The 21,547-nt window shown below is 29.2% G+C and overlaps 2 protein-coding genes and 1 long non-coding RNA gene across 3 annotated transcripts; 1 reads left to right on the forward strand and 2 right to left on the reverse strand.

Annotated features, from left to right (window-relative positions):
- Nucleotides 1–964: 964 nt before the first annotated feature.
- Nucleotides 965–1,731, forward strand: LOC111641332. Its single transcript, XR_002759390.1, has 3 exons — nucleotides 965–1,066; nucleotides 1,143–1,264; nucleotides 1,617–1,731. It is a non-coding gene; the product is annotated as an uncharacterized LOC111641332 (long non-coding RNA).
- A 9,473-nt stretch (nucleotides 1,732–11,204) lies between these two features.
- On the reverse strand, nucleotides 11,205–12,250 carry LOC111641325 (ankyrin repeat domain-containing protein 50-like). Its single transcript, XM_023387466.1, has 2 exons — nucleotides 12,245–12,250; nucleotides 11,205–12,149 (listed from the first exon to the last, which is right to left on the reverse strand). Exons 1-2 carry the CDS (start codon nucleotides 12,248–12,250, stop codon nucleotides 11,205–11,207), a joined length of 951 nt encoding a protein of 316 aa, XP_023243234.1.
- A 1,547-nt stretch (nucleotides 12,251–13,797) lies between these two features.
- On the reverse strand, nucleotides 13,798–16,850 carry LOC111641326 (cadherin-like and PC-esterase domain-containing protein 1). The gene is made up of 7 exons (XM_023387467.1): nucleotides 16,727–16,850; nucleotides 16,153–16,289; nucleotides 15,848–16,068; nucleotides 14,878–14,979; nucleotides 14,713–14,800; nucleotides 14,495–14,641; nucleotides 13,798–14,404 (listed from the first exon to the last, which is right to left on the reverse strand). Exons 1-7 carry the CDS (start codon nucleotides 16,845–16,847, stop codon nucleotides 14,243–14,245), a joined length of 978 nt encoding a protein of 325 aa, XP_023243235.1. The 5' UTR covers nucleotides 16,848–16,850; the 3' UTR covers nucleotides 13,798–14,242.
- Nucleotides 16,851–21,547: the final 4,697 nt, after the last annotated feature.

Here is a 21,547-nt window from a genome sequence, read left to right on the forward strand (position 1 = left end):
TAGAGAATGTTAATTTTATTATAATTTTCGAATTTTATTATCAAAAATGATATAAAAATTTAATGAATAAAAGATTTTCTTCTTCTTCGTTTTTAATAAATCAAGCAATTTTTGAAGTGTTGGTTCTCGAAGAAAATTCAAAAAGTTCTTTCAAGCGAATATCCTCTTGGATGCTAGACATTGGCGATGTAGATCAGAAAATCTATTTATTTTGTATCAAACTTAATGACATTCGAGTCAAGTTAATTCTTAGTAAAATATTCATGTATAGTCGATGGTACGTGAGATGAACAAAGAAAGTAGAGAGCGGTTAGATGGATATCTTTCTTGGAAAAAGTTTTGTTGGTTGAAAGAAACGCTTCACCAGAGGCACAATCTTATTACTGAATACAACAAACATATCTGCTGCAAGTGGAGTGTTCGTTGCATGCTGGAGAGGAGCTGTAATCAATTGTAACATTTTGGCGTGTTTTACAAGCCCCGGGCTACAACAGATATCGGATCGATAGGGAATTTTCCGAGCTCCTCCTCCTGTTTTGTCACTAGAGGATGGAGAGCAGAAGAGGCCCGAAGCGCAAATCTTAACGAAATTCGTCTTAGATCAGTTTTGACAAATCACAAAGCTGCTCTCCTCTACACTATTTATTTAAGAAAATTGACGCTTCTTGCTCCGAAATTCTTGCTAAAATATCATTTTCTTTCTTTTTTTTTAATTAAAGATTTGTGTTAAAATTCATTAGGAAAATAATTTATTTTCAAATTTTATTTTTGTTGATACAAAAGAAAATTAAATGCTATTTTTATGCATTGATAAGATAATGAAGACGGGAAAACTTTTATCTCTTATTCTAATCACTCGAAAATATAAATTATTAAATTAGATAATATATGATTTATAATTAAATTTTTATATTATTTAAATAAATTTTTTAAAATTATTTATTATTATATTGACAAACTTGAAGCGAGAGTTTTGCTGAAGGGTGGATATGGACAGATGTCACCTCATTTCTTCAGCAGGAGGTTCTAGTAATGGGAACGGAACCATTTGGACTATATTCCTGTGGTAGGGCCTGTTTCCAAATAATTAACCTTTTTGGCTCTTTAAAGTATTTATTTCATTGTATTTCTTGTATATAAAGGAAAAAACACTTAGGAGCATCAAAACTGCAAGTGACTTGAGGAGCGGATTTCGACTTTGTCGTGGCCTTAAGCCATAAGATATAAGATATTTTACTATTCACCAAATAATAAGTATGAAATCGTAAGTTTTTAAATCACACTTTTGTGAATCTAGTTCTTTTTTTACTTCTAAGAAGTCTTGGATCCGGGAAGAAATATTTGCATTTAAGTTAAATTTTTACATATTTTTTAATTCGGAAGATTAATTTATGTTTATTACTTGTAAATTAAATGGAAAAAAAAGCATTACTTTAAAATATTTAAAAACGACTGTTTATTTTTCATTTCAGTTAAACGTTAACAGTTTTCTAACATTTAAAAAACGCTTTAAAAATTATATTTGCACTCTAATTTACACATTAATATCTAAATTAAATTTATGAAAAATAAGAAAATCGTCAATTCTGTCGAATATTTATTGTCTTTTATTACAGAAAAGTAGAAGGAAAGAAAGAAAGAAAGAAAAAAAGGGTCAAGAAAATCGTTATTCATCTATCTAGCGCTCGTTACTCTTACTAATCTGTCGAGAGAATTAACACAACCAGACGGGATTTTCCGTGATTACTAATGGCTGCTTGAAATATTGAATACATTCGTGGAGGTCAGGGATAGAACTGGCAAATGGGAACATTAATAATGAACGAAGTTGTGCAGGGAAGCGTTTACTAACTACATTCTATAGATGTTAAAGTTCAGAAATTACACTACAAAAGCGGTGGTTTTATTAACTCTTCAGGTACCCAAAATTTGCGATTTTATCTTTATACATTGGAAAATGTAGAATTACACACGGTGGTCTTGAAGCACGTTTAACTGAAGAATGCCTTTTTGTCGTTCTTCGTATCTTTGATACTCTAAAGAGTAACTTAAATTTTCTTATTTGGCCATTAAGACGTGATGTTCTGTATAAATATAGTTGGAATGTTCTTCTACGTCATCAATTCGTACCCTTTGACTGAGTTAATGTGTCGTTTAACGTTATGGATGAGGGTTATGCTGTACTGTTTGCATTCTATATCGGTATGCGGGTAATTGCTACAACTTAGAATTAATAAATGAGTAGTCCTATTAACGTTAACGAGAGAGAACTAGGAGGAGCTTTTCTGTTCCATCACCAAAAAGTAACGACTCGCAAACCAATAGGAAAGTTAACCGTAGACTTCCTATCATTTTTGATTGTTTTGAATAATTTATAATCCCGTCCGACTCGATATCTAAATGCATTTTAGTAGGTTTTTTGGTGTTTTCCGGTACGGAATAGGATATTAAAATTGTATATGTCGGGCATGTCACGTGACCGCGATAAAAGACACACCTGGGCAGGTGAAAATTCTCTCACGACGTGATGCGGGTTCTCTAGATTAGGTCGATATCTGCAACGAGATAGTGTGTGAACTCATTGCATATTCTGTTTCAAACTTCAGCAAAGATGCGTTGAAGAAATGCGTAGTCTACATGAGAAATTCTTGATTTTTTTAGAAGCTATTAAATTAATTTTTACTTTCTGTCTCGAATGTGTTTCTGGATAAAATAAATAAACTGGGAAAAGTATACCGTTGGGTCGCAAGTATACTGAAAAAAAGAAAGAATTTTAAATTTTTAAGTGGGACATGTATATATATATATATACTCCATTCCAGTAACCATGAGGGAAAAAAGAAGTAGAGTAAGGAAAAGAAAGTATAGTCAAACCATTTGGAGTAAAGGAAAAAAACAAGAACAAGGTGCAGTAATAAGAAAACTGTGTATATTCGAATAGTGGGATTGATCGGAGTAGAAGATAGGAGGAAGAGATTACACAGAAATAGATTTAGTTGAGATAAAAAGTTGCAGTAGCAAAGACAATGATGAATGTGATCTCATCGCTTCTCTATCTCCTGAATAATCTTTGCCACCAGAAAAATTCACCCCTAATATCTACAAACAATTCAGTTTTTCACATTAAATCGGATAAATAACTGATTTATTTGTTTTTGTTTTGGTTTAAAAAATCATGGACAAGGATTTTATTCGTGTAACCATCAAATATTTTTTTCTGTTTTTCCTGTTTTTCTTTTAAATTTCGTCCTTAACAGTTTTGATGTATGTGGAAGAAAGAAAAAAGAAATTTCTTCAATAGCAAGTTTTGCGAATAGAACAAAAATGCTGTCGTAGCTACTGGGGAAGTAGATAATTTTGAAACTATTTTCAAACTTCCTCTATAAATTTTTCGAGTCGAGTGCCACGTCTTTCAACATACCAAAATTCCACCAGGATAATTTTCTTGACTCGTCTCTAAAAATTTTGCATATATAAAATGTCTTAAGGCATTTTTATATATATTTTTTTAGAATAAGCTGTACATTTTTCTTGCGTATTTGCTTATTTACAGTTCGGATCAAAGATAAATCGAAATGGAACACGTTTGCCATCAAGCTTCATCTAAGCTATAGATGATTACAAATTTCTATCCTCGGTGAGAAATAAATCAGCTCGTATTCACGTCACGAAAGCAGAAAGGAAATTAAGCTTAGTCTCGATCGTGGAAAGCATCCCGATCCTCTACTACTGATAATTCGTTCCTTTATTAGCTCTTCCTATAACACCTCCGAAAATCCCCATCATTGGAAAAATATTAGAAGTAACTAGTTCCATCCTCTGACGTGAGGAGGGAAGCACCGACCTGAGGATTAAAGATGTCACTCAATTTGCCAAAAAATTCGTGACGTTCGCTTAAAATATCTTCGATTTTTGAAACCCGGATTTTCAATAAGTTTACCACAAAATACCTACAGTAAAAGGTATATTTTTTAAACGCGGTTCTTTTTGTGTGTGTGTGTGTTTGTTTGTGACGATGTAATCGTGCTTGGCACGAACTTCAATTTCCTTATTCTTACGTATATTTTTCGTACCAGAAACCTGCCAGTTCGTGTTACTTTTATCAAACTTCGTGAGATCTTAGCGTGCCTCTCGTGTAAAGGAATTAGATTTCAGCCAAATTCATCCCAAAAAAAACTTTGTTTTCTATCTAAAAAACAAAAAAATCTACGCTAATGTTTCATCTTTGATCAGAAAAAGAAGAAACAACTTTAGTATCCAACGATAAAGTTTTATACCCATTTATTTCTTTACTATATATTTATTTTGAATTATAAATAAATCCTCTTCAATGAATTAGTTAAAGCTTTACTCATCATTCAAATGCAAATACAGAAATGAGAATTTAAAATAAGAAGCATTAAGAGGATTTGTTATGTAAAATAATACCAAACAATGGATTTCCATCAGTTTTATCGAAAGGAAATGAATATATATATGTATATATTCCTTTATATATAATCAATAGTTTGGTCTTTTGATAGTTTAAAGTTGGATCTATGTATATATATATAAAAAAATATCCTCCATGTTTAATTTATTATTTATGGAACCCATCGAGGGTATAGATCAATGTTTAAACGAGGATGTGTACTTAACAAATGCATGATTAGATTTATGGATAAGTTTATTGACTCTGGTTTACACGTTGCATTTAACCACGTTGCTGAATAAATATGCTACAGGCTTCTATAGATGTACATTATATTATTATCGGTTATGCATGTAATCAATGAAATGAATCGATAATGTATGTAATATTCAGCAGGTATTCTCTAGAAAAATGTTTTTTTTAGATATGGAAAAATTGTAGAAATGTTTTTTTTTATAAAATCGTTCGAAAAGTATTTAAATTTTACCATTGTTTTGATGTAAATCTCAGAGGAGTGATCAGAGTTAGAAACGAGGGGAAGATAAGGTTTAAATCAAATTTTCTGATGGAACACAATGTCCCCGGGACACGATTCACAAGCTACATTGAGTGTAGAAGACCAATTTTCTTTGAAGATAGCTAAAAGCTTAAGGCGTCCTTTTGCAAACAAGACAAAAAATGTTATTTGTAGTTCTTCTATAAGCTGTGTTGCACTGATCTGAAATAACAAAAGCGAAACGATTACTTTGTCAACCAAAATATAGATTTTTTTTTTTAGTCTTTTGTTTTATTGTCTTGCTCTAGAATACATTATCTTAACAATCTATACGTGACCCACAGGTTGATAGTTTGATATATACTCGAATAATAACAATAAAGTAAAAAAATGAAGTCGAAAAGTATGGATGTTTCCAACCGGCGTTTTACCACCTATCGGTTAGGAAACGAAATTTTAAATGAAAACTTGTTAAGAAATATACTTTCTCTTACTATTTATGATGGTTTATTGAATAAAAATCAAGATTTCTATTAATTTAAGGGTTGCTTTCTTTCATTATTTGTATGGAAAAGGTAGCAGTGTGAAATGATAAGAATTGAAGTGGCAAAAAACAAAAGAATAAAAGAATTTTTGTCACGGGTGTTGTCTTAGGGCATCCGAATGACACACATCAGGTGGCACGTCAATCACGTTAAATTTTCTGACAGTTGGGATCGCATTTTCGTGACATGTTGGCGGAGTCAGACAAATGGCCTGTCTCTACAGAACGATCTGCAAAGGGACGTCGAGAACATCTATTACTTCTCTTTGGTCCCCGTGGAATGGCACAAATGAAGATGTCCCTTCTTCTATACCTTATATTTTCAAGATGAGAGTTATATAAATCAAATTTAAAGCATTTTTCATTTAATATTCATTTCTCTTACGACTTTCTATAAGCATGCTTCAATTCTTTTACTTCTATTTTAATTAAAAAAAACTACTTAAACCATAATAAATTGTAGGCAAATAATTCGAAGCATGACTCAAATATTCTGTTGAAAAAAACTAAAAAAAATGAGTTTTTTGAAAGTAAAAATGATTTTTTTAAGCTTTCAGAATCAAATTTCTTTGATAAAAAGCATTAAAAATTCCAACTATGTATTGGTGATTGAATAACTGTAGCAAAGAAGGGGAAAAATAGTTGGAATCCTTTTATCTCTCATCCCTTTTAGCAATAGTAATGATGGATTTTAATATTTAATTCATCAAAATGTATATTTCGAGCAATGAATTTTGAAAGTGCATACTTTATGTAAACAGATTATTTTCATATGTAATTTTCTCGAGTGAATTTCTTACTTTTATTATGATAAATTCACTTCTTCCTTCCTTTCTTTTTTTTGTGTTGTTTTTTATAACAGACATCTATACCTACATATAACTTCTAAAAAATATCTTAATTAAAAGTATATTTCGTATAAAAATTTATTGTAATTTATATTGTGTTAAATAATTTTCTCCATTATAACAATTATATAAAATAATTTATTAAAGATTTTAATAAGTAAACAATATATAATTCAGCGCAGGAAAACATGTTTCTTTATCTAAAGAATGTTCGAAATCAATCTGTAAATCGCGATCTACTGGTTGACAGATATGTAAATAAAGTCTAATTTAAAATTAATTATTATTATTAAAGTTTTAACTTTATAAATAACTTCTTAAAATAATTATTTAAAATTTTTATTAGAAAAAAAAACCTTGAAAAAATTCTCAAATATGTATAGAAATTCAAGAGTTTTATTTGAAAGAAAATAAGAAGAAAAAATTTTCTTTCTTCAATGTTTGGAAAAATTGACCAGAATTCCCTGGAGGTTGTATGTTCTTTATGCTATCGTCGACAAACTGAATTTTGGAGATGATCACTTTTCGAAATATCTCAGCTTCCTGCGGAAATAAGCACTTTCTTCATTCTGTAACCTATTGGAAATCGGGATTATATATATATATATATGGGGGAAAAAAAGAACATCACGAATCTTGTTCAATATTTTCTTAATGCAATTCAAATGTTAGTATTTTTCCATACGCGAATGTCTCATTTCTTATTTATTTCCTTTCTGGTATCAAAGTATCTATCTAGCTAGAGATGCTCTCGACTTTAACAACATTACGAAAAAAACTAATAAATAAATAAAATAAAAATAAGAACGAGAAAGAAAGAAAGAAACATATTGATGCCGATAAGCTTCATCGTTAGTTTTTTGATAAAAAGCTTCTCGTGTCACGAATGTAATTTCCTAGAAATTCGCTTTAAATTCGTAATGCTTTGTTCTCACGCTATAACAAAACAATGAAGTACAAGAAAAGGGATTGAAATAAAGTAACAAATATTTAAAAAAAAATGAAGTGGAGAAAGTGAATAGTGTGATCCAATCCTCGTTTTAATTCCTGTTGACGTATCAAATCTTGAAAAATCTTCCTCTTCTTCTTCTTTTTTAATCTAATTTTTTTGTGTATATATATATATATTTATTTAGAATTCGTAAATATTATGTTAAATATTTAAAATTTCATCAAATATTTAATTTTGTAGAGTGTTTTTCCAAATAAAATTACGTTACTTTGTGATAAACAAAAATGTTATTTGCGCGAATGCACATTCCTAGTTGTAAGATGGTGATACTAACCCACTGTCATTTATTATATTACAGGGATTATTGAAACGTTGCTTTACACGTTATCCTTGATATATTTTTCCTTTGAAAAACTCGTTTAATTCTAAGTTTATTTATTTAATCCATACAAAAAAAAAAGAATCAAAAAGTTATATGAATGATTTTCTTAAAAAAACACTAATTCTCTTTAATTAAAAAGAAACTTTCACATAAAATTCATGCCAGCGTCCTAACATCTATCAAATATTTAAAAAAGTTGGATCTATGTATATATATATAAAAAAATATCCTCCATGTTTAATTTATTATTTATGGAACCCATCGAGGGTATAGATCAATGTTTAAACGAGGNTAAGTTTTTTTTTCCTTTTTTTTAAGAAAACTGAAAAATTTACGTAAAATGTTGAAAAATAAACTAAAAATGAATTTTTTAGACAAGAAACTATATGATAAATTTCATTAATGTGCGTAAATATACATTCGTGACATGTTATCGAGGTAATGACTTTAAAGTTGAACAACACGACTAGAAAGGCATTAAACACAGACTCAACATATATAAATATGTCTTGTGACAATATAAACAATGATAGCATTTAAACATCAACTCTGATATGTTGTTACAATATTTAATATTCTAACAGCTCATATTGTGTTAAAGGAAATTTAAATTTATATCCACAACAAACTTTCGAAATTTTCTTTCTATTGTTAAAATATTTGTATTATAACTTGAATATTTATATTTATATCTCCTATATTTGTATTTTTAGAACCTTTTCCTTCAAAAACCAAATACAAATACTTACTTTGTATAACAATATATTTAATGTAATATTAAAAAAAAAGCCCACTTGACATGTTTTCTTTAACAGAAAACCTACATAATAAAATTATTGTTAAGCCATTTTTCTTTATTTTTATATCAAAAATATCCGGATTATTTTTTTATTTTTATGTTTTCGAACTTGTCAAGTTTCTTTATTTTTATTTCTAATGTTTTATTCATTTTTCAACGTTTTGTTCTCATTATTATTACATTTTTTATGTAGAAAATCTCATAAGTTATATCGTGAGAGCGGAAAAAATTACAAAAAACTTATTAATCCTTTCATTAAAAGATAAAGCACGGGATCAACATGAGTGACGATGAATAAACACGTTCTTATATCGAATCAATAGGATCGATTTTATTCGCGTTTTCGCAGAAATTAATAAGTTAATTATATTCTTAAAACCTCCCAAAATATTTTTTTAAAAAGTGTGAAATTTTCTCTTTTAGCAGTGGAGTAGCAAAACTTTTTGAAGTTTCCCGATACAAAACACGTGGTCGAAGAGATAGCGCAAGGCCCTTGAGATGATGGAGACGGCCCTCGAGAGATAATTAGATTGTTAATAATTATCTAATAGCCTAAATTAGCTAATTAATTCTTCAAAAGAAAAAAAAAATTCGTCAAGATCTTGAAGAATAGAACTTTACACCCCGAAATACGTTTCGGTATCTACAAGGAATTACAGAAGCTGGCATATTGATTGAGGTAACTCTACTATAAATATTGTTTTATAAACAAATAAAATTTTCCAGATAAAAAGTTCTGTTGTTCCCGAAGAACAGACTCCTTGTAGACTCTTCCGCCACAGAGCATAATAGAAAGCAAGTCGATTCGGTTGTATAATAAATCCTAAATTCGTAGTATTTCAATGGAGTGATTGCGAAAAAAAATGGCGAACGGTGAGTAGATTGTTCTTAAAAGTTAAACGAAAACAAAACAGTTTCTTAAAGAAAATTCGAGTGGATAAAGATTTTTCTGGAGTTATTTTCCCATCCAAATTGACCATAACCGGATCCAATTTGTAAGCCACTGAAGATCCACGCAATTCACCATTCCGCGTGTCCATCCATCCGGAAATGTTTCATCACGCTAGAAGTACCAAAGCAAAGGAAACGAAGGAAGAAGAAGCATTTCCATCCGTTTCGAGATCTGATTGAAAGATATTCAATTTCGACTACGTAACGAGATGGAGAGATTCGCCATTAAAGGAGCTAAACAGAAATGTGACCATCAATAAAACAAGTTAGAGGTAAAAGCGTGGCGAACAATCGTTAACACAGCAAACAACCGATTCGCGTGCATCGGCCACGTAATTACGATGCCAGTCGTTGGGTGGTTGGAAATGAGACTAAACAATTGATTACTATTGGACAGAAACACCGACACGTGAGATGCAACGTCATAAAAGGCTGACTAGTCGTACCGGATAATGTTGCAACTTAATTTACGATCGTCCCCTTTGGAAGGCTGCAAACTACTCGACTTCTATAATTACACAGAACTTTCTACGCTCTAATTATTATTCGGCATCATCTTTAAAAGCCAACAAAAATCGATTCGTGTAAAATAAAAAAATAAAAAAAAGTATTCTCTACAGAATATTAAACCTTATTTTATTATTTTTATTTTTCTATAATAATAATTAATTTAAGGTCGGAACAAAATTATTCTACGCCATTTTTTTTTTTTTGTTTTTGATGTTTGTGTTAAGTAGCGCCATCTTGCGTATAAAACATAACTAGCTTTAGAAACGGAGAAAAACTTAGATTATTGATTCGCCAAAAATTACTATTTTTAGTGGATCAATATTTAACAAGAATATAAAATAAATAATTTATAATTCTCTCATTTTTTTTTTTGCTAAAAATAGCGCTTTTAGCTGGCAACACTTAAATTATATTACAGCAAGACGATAATGAAATTATCTCGAATAAATTAACGTCGGTGAAAAGGTAAGAAATTATTATTTTAACAAAATATTATTAATTTAAAAAGAGAGAAATAATATAAACAAGAAAAATTCAATTAATAAACAACACAATTCAATACTTTCGACATCCAATAAATAAAAATATCAACTTAAATCGATCGTAATACGAAATTTGAATTTTAAATTCACGTGGTTTTTTTCAACCAATAAAAAACAATTACGATTTTTAAAAAAAAACAAGTCCATTAAAATGTATTTAGATTAATTACGATGGGAAATAATTTAACTAAACACATTAAGCCAGTTCCGATCAATACAAACTCTGAAAATAACATTTAAAAAATTTATAAATTTTTAAAACTTTTTAATAAATGTATGAAATTACAGTAACGACGCTAATTACCAATTTAAAAGCAATTGTTTCTTCTAATTAATCAACATAAATTTTACAGATTATCTAATTTAGTTAACCTTTGCGACATAAACTTTAATGAATATTGAGAATTACGTAATTACTTGTCGTTATGACGTAACCGGTTTCGTATTTGAAATTGAACAATTTTCTCATGGTCAAAATTCCACGTGTATGCGAGGAAGGAAGGAACGATATCACTTTATTATTTAAATGGAACTGAAACAATTGATACAAGCGAGTAGAATTCTTCCAAGCGTAAAATCGCATAATTTGGGTCACATGCTAAATTAACGAGTTGTTCCTCGACACTAATCATCATCCTAATTTTGCCTAATTAGAACAATGGCAAAGAAGCGCAACCTTATTGTAATTAAAGGTAGTGTAATTACTTTGTTGACAGTTTTCTTTGCGCCATGGAAACTAATTTTGTACGTTTGAAGATCCTCTATCAACTTAAGAGAATAATACACCGTTATAATTACTTACCGTGTCCTTATGTCCTTCTAAAGCTGCCACCCTCAGAGCCGTCTTTCCATCGTGGGATCGATGATCGATCATCGTTCTATTGACGTCTAACAGTTTAGCAACTAGAGACGTGTGTCCTTCCTGTGCGGCTAGTATCAGAGCGATTCTTCCGTCATTATCCACTTCTGCCACTCTAGCTCCAGCTTCGATCAGCAACTCGCAAACGTCGGCGTGGCCTTCGAAGGCTGCGTAATGCAAAGGAGTCCAACCTTCGTTATCTCTGTGCATCTCGTCTAGACCCCTATCTAACAATTGGCGAACCACTTCCGTATCACCATGAGCCGCTGCTATCGAAAGCACCGTTCTTCCTTCGGCATCTATGGTATCCACTGCAGCACCCCAGAACAGGAGAAGATTTACCACTTCCGGATGACCCATAGAGGCGGCAGCGAAGAGAGGGGTTCTTCTACTGTTATCCGTGTGATCTACATCCGCGTCGCCTTCTAATAATAGCTCACAGACGTCGCTGTGCCCTTCGAAGGCAGCTACCAACAGAGGAGTCATCCCGTCCTTATCTCGATGATCCACTTCAGCCCCTCGTTCTAACAGTAAGCTAACAACACCCGCGTGACCTTCGGAAGCGGGAACGCACAGGGATGCAACGGACAAGGCGGTGCGACCGTCGGAATCTGCGTGATTCACTTCGGCTCCGTGAACTAACAGATGTTCCACGATCTCCGTATGCCCCATGTATGCCGCCGCTATCAGTGCTGTTCTACCTTCGTTGTCCGTTTTATTGACGCAAGCCCCGTGTTCCAATAACTTAATGACCACTTCTTCGTGACCTCCCCAGGCGGCTGCTCTTAGTGCGGTCCTTTGATCGGCATCAGCAAGATCAACTTGAGCACCGTGTTCTAATAACTTGATCACCACCTGAAAATAAACAAAAATATACATTTTAATATAAGAATAATCTTGTCTCGTGTGTAAGTATTGTATCGTTATGGGTCTACGTCAAATATACAAACTGACATGGCACTTCGTGTCTTAAACTGAATTTCCCTTTGCAACAGTTATAATAATCAGTAAACATGAGACAAATTCTTATATAAAGAGTATATTGCTCTTTTGAAACTATTACAGGAGGAATAAACAAGTTTCGACATGTTTCGACACGATTTAACTTAATTTTAATATGGTGATGTCGGCTGCATTCGTCGTAACTAAAAAAAAANGATAATGATGAATTCATCGTCGGCTTGCATTATTTTTTCTTCGAATTTTTCTAATTTAAATTAAATTTCATTGAAAAAACATTGTTTTAATAATTAGACTTTTTAAAATGTAAAATAATATACAAATTAAACAATATTATATTATATTTTTATACATAAAAACGACAATATTCATATTAAGAAAATTCAGAAAATCAAAAAATTGTCATCTAAGAAAAGCTTTGAATTCAAAGAATTTTTACCCTGTGTACATTTTATTTGGCAAGTTTGTGTCCAGTTTTATAACGTTTTTTTTCTTCAAAAAAATTTATGTTTTTCTTTTGGAAAGTAGGAAAATTTTATATTGCTTACTATTTTATTTTTCTTGTCTTTATTCTTATTTTTTTGAAAGTTGAATATAAAACTTGATGTATTTTCTGTAAAATATATTCATAACTGAACAAGAAAAAATGCATAAAAACGTATCATTTTAATATTATAATCAAGTAAAATTTAAATGTAGAATATTGAAAATGTTGGATTACTTGAAAATTGTCATCTTTAAAAATTTTTCAATGTTTGTACGATCAAATATGTATAGAAATTCAAGAGTTTTATTTGAAAGAAAATAAGAAGAAAAAATTTTCTTTCTTCAATGTTTGGAAAAATTGACCAGAATTCCCTGGAGGTTGTATGTTCTTTATGCTATCGTCGACAAACTGAATTTTGGAGATGATCACTTTTCGAAATATCTCAGCTTCCTGCGGAAATAAGCACTTTCTTCATTCTGTAACCTATTGGAAATCGGGATTATATATATATATATATGGGGGAAAAAAAGAACATCACGAATCTTGTTCAATATTTTCTTAATGCAATTCAAATGTTAGTATTTTTCCATACGCGAATGTCTCATTTCTTATTTATTTCCTTTCTGGTATCAAAGTATCTATCTAGCTAGAGATGCTCTCGACTTTAACAACATTACGAAAAAAACTAATAAATAAATAAAATAAAAATAAGAACGAGAAAGAAAGAAAGAAACATATTGATGCCGATAAGCTTCATCGTTAGTTTTTTGATAAAAAGCTTCTCGTGTCACGAATGTAATTTCCTAGAAATTCGCTTTAAATTCGTAATGCTTTGTTCTCACGCTATAACAAAACAATGAAGTACAAGAAAAGGGATTGAAATAAAGTAACAAATATTTAAAAAAAAATGAAGTGGAGAAAGTGAATAGTGTGATCCAATCCTCGTTTTAATTCCTGTTGACGTATCAAATCTTGAAAAATCTTCCTCTTCTTCTTCTTTTTTAATCTAATTTTTTTGTGTATATATATATATATTTATTTATTTATTTTATTGCATTTTATTTAGATAAATGTTTAGCAGCAAATTCTTTAAAGATAATTTGTGCATAAAACTTTTTTGGCGCGTATCTAAGGTGCTTTCGTGATATATTAGTCTAATTTATTCATTATTGATGACACTAGATCATTCAAAATCGATGATTTAATACACAAAAGCTTTAGCAACATATTGCAATGCGATGGTACTTCACATCATCCACACGATACTATCGATCGAGTGGGGGTGAATATAGTTGTTTCACGTTTATTCAAATTTATAAGTCCTTTATTGGTCCACATCTTTCACGAAGATACAGTACTTTGTTGTATTTTTTTAAATGGCATCACGAGATTTTTTTGATTGATTTCCATTTGTTCGACGGTGGCCCATTTAAGTAGATATTTACAAGATTAACTCTAATTTGGCGAATAATTTAGGAACAGATTGCAATGGGGTTAGATGTCATCTATCGGACATGTAATCTCCACAAAGTCTGCTTAGTAATATGTCACTATAAATGGCATTAATATCTCCCTCGACGTGAAACTCTGGCTGGTTGGAAAAAGTATTCTTCTTGTTCCTCCAACCACTTTGATTTGTATCCGACTCGGTCACATCTACCACCTGAATTGAAAAATTTATTAAATTTTTCATATAAACTGAAACTTTTTAAAGATCAAATTATCTAAAAAGTCTCCATAAAGGTTACTCTACCCTATGAAAATGACAGGCACATTTTCCTTGAAGGAAATCCTTATATCTAGGAATGGTTATGTTAAATGTATCAATAACGTCGAAATTATAATGTTTGGCAAATTCAGCAAGACCCATGCTGTGAAGTAATAACTTTCGTTGATCTTCCTGTATATAATTTAAAAATTTATATATTTATATTTATTTTTATAAAATGATTTTAAGAGTAAAACAATTACCATTGATAATGTATGAACGCCTTCAACGGGTTGATGGAATCCTGAACCCAAAGTTTTCATAACAAGACGAATACCATGAAGCCGTTCTCTATAAAATTATATAAATAATTATATTTTAGTGTTATAATAATCTTTTAATTAATGAATATCCATCATTACACTTACACCCGTATTGCTCTTAGTAACATGTGAAGATGTTGCGTGGCTAACCAATGCACGCCTCCAACTACCAAAATGGTATTTGTATTATTTTCCAAGGGACGAGATCTGTTAAGTGTTAAATTATTCATCATTCAAATACAAATAAAAATATTTTAAAATATTCAAAAATTATTCGCAACTTTAAAAAAAGGTACAGTAGTTTAAGAAGGAAGCAAGAATGCAAGAGGTAAAATAAAATATTACCTCTTCAGAGGAAAGTGAAATAAAATACTAAATATTTTAAATATATACTTTCTATTAAGTAAAATTAAATTATATTAATAAAAATCTTTTAAAATATAATTAATTTTAATAAATGTTCACTTTATTAACTGCAAATTTTGAATTTATTCTATGAGACGAAAGTATGTTTACAATGAGGGAATCGATTGAATAATACAACAAAGGGCTTCGTTCATTTTGCATTTGTAATTCTAATTAATGTTCAACATTGTTGCTAATATTTAATACAAAAGGCAAAGATCAAACAAGGATGGCCTCCTCTATCAAAACTGAATTTAATGCAATTTACCTTAAGAAGAGAGAAAAAATTCAACATGGTCATCACTTCCTTCAACAAAATTAAAGTATAAAACCCATCAAGACTAATATTATATTATTACTTAAATATGTAAAATTAATCATTTCATCAAGTTAATTAAATGTTTGTCTTTGAAAACAAACATTAATTAAATCAATTTGTTGAAGCGTAACGAGAGAAAACAATGCCAATGATGAGTATATGTTCGAGCCTCTTTAAGATGTTCTGTACAAATATTGAGCTTAGTAAAATGTTTCATTTTCTTAAATTAAAGCTAATTATATCCTTCTAAATGATTTAATTGAATATATAAAAGTGTAGAAGAACACACAAGTTAATGAACGACGACAGCTACTGTTACCGGATCATTTCTCACCAGAAATTCACTGGTACCTCTGTATCAGTTGGTATAATGCCTTATCGAACACTGGCCGCTGGTTTGTTGGTAGCCAAAATTGTGGATAGTAGGCGAAACTAACGAATGTCCTTCCTTTGTTGACGTTTGTATATACTCTGATGTCATGTGTCTTGTCCCACTGGTTTAAAGAACCATTTAGTTTCTCCATAACGTAATGCATCATTCCTCGATTAGTCGAGTCTCCTATAAATAATATCTATAAAAAAAATAACACTAAATCTTAATTAAACCGCTATATATAATTTAAAGAAAAATAACGTAAATTTTTAGAGAAATTTACCTTTTTACCATCTAAACAACGAGATAATACTTCTTTAGATGGTACTACGTAACGACAATTGTAGGGGTGCCACACTGCTTCGCTCCAGAAACAACTCTTCCTATCAGAACACGTTGTACATGGAAGAACCCAACGACCTAATTTGGAAATATGTAAGTTTTAAAGGTTTCTTTAAAAAATATCCAAATGGTAAAGACAATTTTTCAATCATGCTGCGAGGCAAAAGTGAAATAGAACAATGAAAGGATTATTTTATCTATAATGGTAACATGTTAAATGCCCTAATCATATCTATAACGAACAAGAATCAAGATATGCGTGAGCTTAATTCCTATTCAAGGAAATATTTTTTACTAGATGTATGGTTATACTTTTTGCAAAAATATTTTTTAAGTTTATTACAGATAAACAACTCATCTATTTTACGACAAACATGTAGAATATTTATTTATTTATTATTAAAGTGGAATTTATAAGAGTAAAAAGTATACATATTGAGATATAAACAACTTTTTTCTCATAACACAAAAGAAAAAGGACACCTTACAAAAATGCAGGGATCATATTTGTTTACCTGATGCATCTCCCGAGGTACAAATCGTGAGATTTGCACGAAGATTAAGGTAAGTAGACCAATTGGGTACAGACGTGACATCAGTTCTAATGGCACAACTCTCACTAGGAAATACTTGCATCTCACACTCCTAAAAAAATGAACAAAAATACAATTTTCTAAAAGTTAAAGCAAAAATAATCAAAAATATTTATTTAAAAATGTAATAAATAAGNTTATACATAAAAACGACAATATTCATATTAAGAAAATTCAGAAAATCAAAAAATTGTCATCTAAGAAAAGCTTTGAATTCAAAGAATTTTTACCCTGTGTACATTTTATTTGGCAAGTTTGTGTCCAGTTTTATAACGTTTTTTTTCTTCAAAAAAATTTATGTTTTTCTTTTGGAAAGTAGGAAAATTTTATATTGCTTACTATTTTATTTTTCTTGTCTTTATTCTTATTTTTTTGAAAGTTGAATATAAAACTTGATGTATTTTCTGTAAAATATATTCATAACTGAACAAGAAAAAATGCATAAAAACGTATCATTTTAATATTATAATCAAGTAAAATTTAAATGTAGAATATTGAAAATGTTGGATTACTTGAAAATTGTCATCTTTAAAAATTTTTCAATGTTTGTACGATTGTAAATGTTGGAAATAAATGTTGATTGTGGTATAAGTTGAAAGCGTTCATAATTATTCAACAATTTCTATGCTAAAAACGTTAATATAATGTTGGAAAAGTTCAATGATGTTCACCAAAATATTATCGATTATTATTAAATGATAAATGTTGAAAATAAACATTAGAAATGCTGGACAACTTGAAGCTTTTCATAATTTTTCAACAGTTTTTAAGTTTAAACATTAGAACAATGTCGAAAATACTGAACAATATTTAACAATATGCTAAAACCCTTGAATAATGTTGAAAATGTTGGATGTTGTTGAAAATAAATAATATTTTTAACATTTATTTTCGACATTATTTATTGGACAAGTTGAAAACTTTAACAATTACTCAACAATTACAATGCTGAAAACGTTCAACATTGCCTAAAATAATGTCAAAAAAGTTATACGACCGGAAAACTTTCAAATTTATTCGACAATTTAAATATCGAAAATGTTAGAATATCGTTGAAAACATTGAAAATAAAGATAATATAAGAAGTATTTTTCAACTTAGAAATACTCAAGAACTTTATGATAAAAAAAGGAGACAGACAGACAGACAGACAAAGAGAGAGAGAGGGGGGGATGAAGATGGAAATATAGAAGATCGACGATTCAGACAAATGAGGTTGCTTACTTTTAACGAGTTCTATCCTCAGATTGCAGATGCAATTAGTGAATGCAGTTGAAGAAATATTTGGTTGGTAACTCGAGAGTTATAGTAAACGTCGAAGGTAATTGGGAAAGAAGAGAAACAGGTAAATAGACAATTAAGATCCCATAGAATATTCCATAGATTCTTAATACTCTTCGTTAATTATGTCTATTAATAACTTCAATGATAGGTCATCAACTGCATCAATGCTGAATTAAATTCTATGCTTCTACAAGCTCTATTTATCTATTCTTTATTTTTAAAGTCAATTTAGATGAAGTTTTAGGTTTAATATTTTTAAAACTGTTTTCTTTACAATTTTTGTTATTATACTATTAAATTTATCAAACACGTACAGTTGCTAAAAATTGCCCTTGAAAGCTTTAAAAACTTAATTTATCTTATAAAAATTGTTAAAATATCTAATAAAATTTATAAATAATACCTTTATTCGATAATAAATTTATGTGGAAAGAAGAAAATTAAACGTTTTAAATAGTGTTTTTTTAAAGAAAATTATGTATATATAAAGTAGAATAGGAGGAATAGGATAACAAAACAGAATTCATTCTAAATCTGCATGAGGATGGACGAAAGTAAAATTTAATTAATATATTTACATGATGATAAATTTACCTAAGGGAAAGACGAGGCATTCTCAAGTGTGTTTTTTAATACAAAGATATGTACATAGAAAGTAGACTAGAAAAGGAAGAAGAGGATAACAAAACGGGATCCACTCTAAATCTATAGGAAGATAGACGAAAGTAAAAACAACGATCACTTAAACTTATAAAGTCTTGACGGAGGAGCAGGAGCGTTGCCATAGTAATGGAGGTAAGTGCAGTAAGTTGGTAGAAAATTGAGCGTAATGGCTGTCGGAGATATCGAAGAGTACTCTTGTTTTAACACACGACTCATCAACCGGGTTAGAGTCGTAAAGGTTAGAGTGCACGACGTTTAAAACTCCATTTAGAAAAGTAGTTTAAGGCATATTTGTTGTAGTATTATCTTGTGTGTAAGATAAAAGTCAAGCCCACTGACTAACTGAAGGATCGTCAATTAATTTGCGCGTGTATCGTGATCGAAACCTTTCTAGTAAAGTTAAAGTAATGAAAAGTACCCTACATTAACGTCTTAACTAATGATAAAAGCGGTTAAATTACTTCTTAAAATAGTAAATCATTTATAAAATTTTTTACTTTTTTATACATTTAAAGAATATTTTAATTTTTTAATTTTTTTGGGTTTTTTTAATTAATACCTCGTTTGTTTGATCTTATGTAAGTTAATGGTAAGCTGATGTATTGATTAATTGCTTCATTTTTATCTTATTATTTAAAAATAACTTTCAATATTTTTAATAAAAATTGATACTGAAAATAGTTTATTTTTAAGTGGAAATTGTTATAAAACAATTTAAAGCGTTGTAATGATTGTTTAAGGTTTAACAGTTAATAAATCATATCTGATAGGTTATATATAGAAACGTATATTTAGCAACCAATGCAAACTGAATCCACGACTTTTGTTAATATCTCAAATACCATTTTTCAAAGCCTCTTATACTTTTGTTTAAGAATATTCGAGGTGAAATAGTCTTTGGTTATATTATAAATAAAACAAAATAAATTTCTTTCATTTTGGTCTTTTTTTCGGCATTTAGATAGTTCAAAACATTATCATAATATATCGATTATATATAAAGAATTCTAGTTTAGTAAAGAATGGGAACCGAGCCTACGATTTTTTGATAAAATCTCGAAGATACTCAAACATTTCATACGTCTTTTAAGGAATTTCGAGATTACAATAATTTTGGGTTTATATCCTGTATAAAATCAAACTTTTTTTACTTTATTGGCTTTTTTTATTTTGAATTTACTCTGTATATAGTTCATATATAGATTCATCACTAATTAATTAAAAAGTTCTAGATGCAAAAATTCCATTTATTAAAGCTTATACAAATATTACTGTGCTTTAGCGACGAATAGGAAATGAACCCACGACTTTTACTAACATTCTTGCCTTTAAATTTTATATCTGATTTCTTAGATTATTCCACATAAAATTAGTCGCGAGTTCGTATCCGATGTGAAATTAAACAGATTCTTTTTATCTTGGTTTCTTTTTTTGTATAATATTATATAATATATTAATTATCTGTAAATTTTTATCATCAAATTAAAGAATTTTTAAAGTTCTAAATGGAAAATCTGTTCATTTACCCAACTTTAAAGTTCTAGAATGAATCAAATTTTTTTCAAATATATGAAATAAAATTTTAAAAAAAAATTGTTTTCTGCCATCAAATATCTTTGAAGTTTGTATTTATGATCTTCGAAATCTTCTAATATAATTTTATCATGTAAAAAATAAATGAAAATCTATTTATAAATTCATAGCGAATATCGAAATCGTGCTCTGCATACAAATATTGATAGAAGTGATTCAGATTGTTAGTGATTTTTCTTAATTATAATCAATGGTTTGCCTTCCATATCTATGTACTTTGTGAAATATTATATATATTATTTAAAAAAAATATATAATCATTGCGTTATTCTGTACAATCTTGACGGAAAATGCCGCCTGAAGTAATCCAATAGAGATAATGTAGAGCATTTAGATGTAATTTTTAAGGGATTCAAAATGATGAAAATTAAGAGACTTTTATTTAATTTTGTTTTAAAATTCAACTAAAACATGCTAAATTATTATTAGAAATGTGTTTGTAAACAGAACGAAAAGTTAACTCCATTTTGAATCACATTGTTACAAGATAATCGCAACTTCAAATAGAAAAACAATCACTTAGGAACCGAACCCTCGGATAATGTAGGATTTAAAAGCTATAATGTATTAATATTCTTATATTATAGCAAAGTTCTATATTGAATATCATAGTTATTGAAGATAGAATCAATGGCTGATTCCATGTTGAGCCACGTTCTTATAAGGTATGCTCACTTCGGATAGTAAAGTGCACATTTAAGAACCGAACTCACAACTTTTAGTAATGTAGGTTTCAATTACTATAACATAGGAATATTTTTATATTATTTTCTAATTAGTATATTAATTATTCAGTTAGTAATAGTAAAATTTTAATGTGTCATATCTTTATGAATACATTTATGAGGAAATTTTCTATCATTTTGAAACATAAATGTGGAATTTTATTGAAAAAAATTAATAAAAATGAAATATATAACATTTAAATAATTAAATAAATTGATTAATTTTCCGAAATTTTATTTATATTTTTTTATATTAACTTATTCCATTTTAATTAATAATTGCATTAATTAATCTAATATTAAAAATTATTAAATAATAATAAATAAATAAAATTTAATTTTTGAAGAAAATAAAAAAACACAAAACTGAGTTTAAAAAATTAATAATTCAGCATCTACAATTATAAATTAAAGATTTATAACGGTATTAAATAGAATTTTCTTATTTTTTGAAACAATTTTTCCATATTATGAAGCA

Source organism: Centruroides sculpturatus, unplaced genomic scaffold (assembly GCF_000671375.1).
Source record: "Centruroides sculpturatus isolate CEXI.00-Female unplaced genomic scaffold, Cexi_2.0 scaffold1571, whole genome shotgun sequence".
NCBI classification, from domain to species: Eukaryota; Metazoa; Arthropoda; class Arachnida; order Scorpiones; family Buthidae; genus Centruroides; species Centruroides sculpturatus.

What these genes read in the sequence shown, in the direction of transcription:
- LOC111641326 (XM_023387467.1), bottom strand. Translation starts at nt 16,847, where the DNA reads ATGCAAGTATTTCCTAGTGAGAGTTGTGCCATTAGAACTGATGTCACG. An exon ending in TACCTCGGGAGATGCATCAG is followed by an intron (nt 16,290 to 16,726) that starts GTAAACAAATAT and finishes TTTCCAAATTAG; the next exon opens with GTCGTTGGGTTCTTCCATGT. An exon ending in TTACTAAGAGCAATACGGGT is followed by an intron (nt 14,801 to 14,877) that starts GTAAGTGTAATG and finishes ATAATTTTATAG; the next exon opens with AGAACGGCTTCATGGTATTC.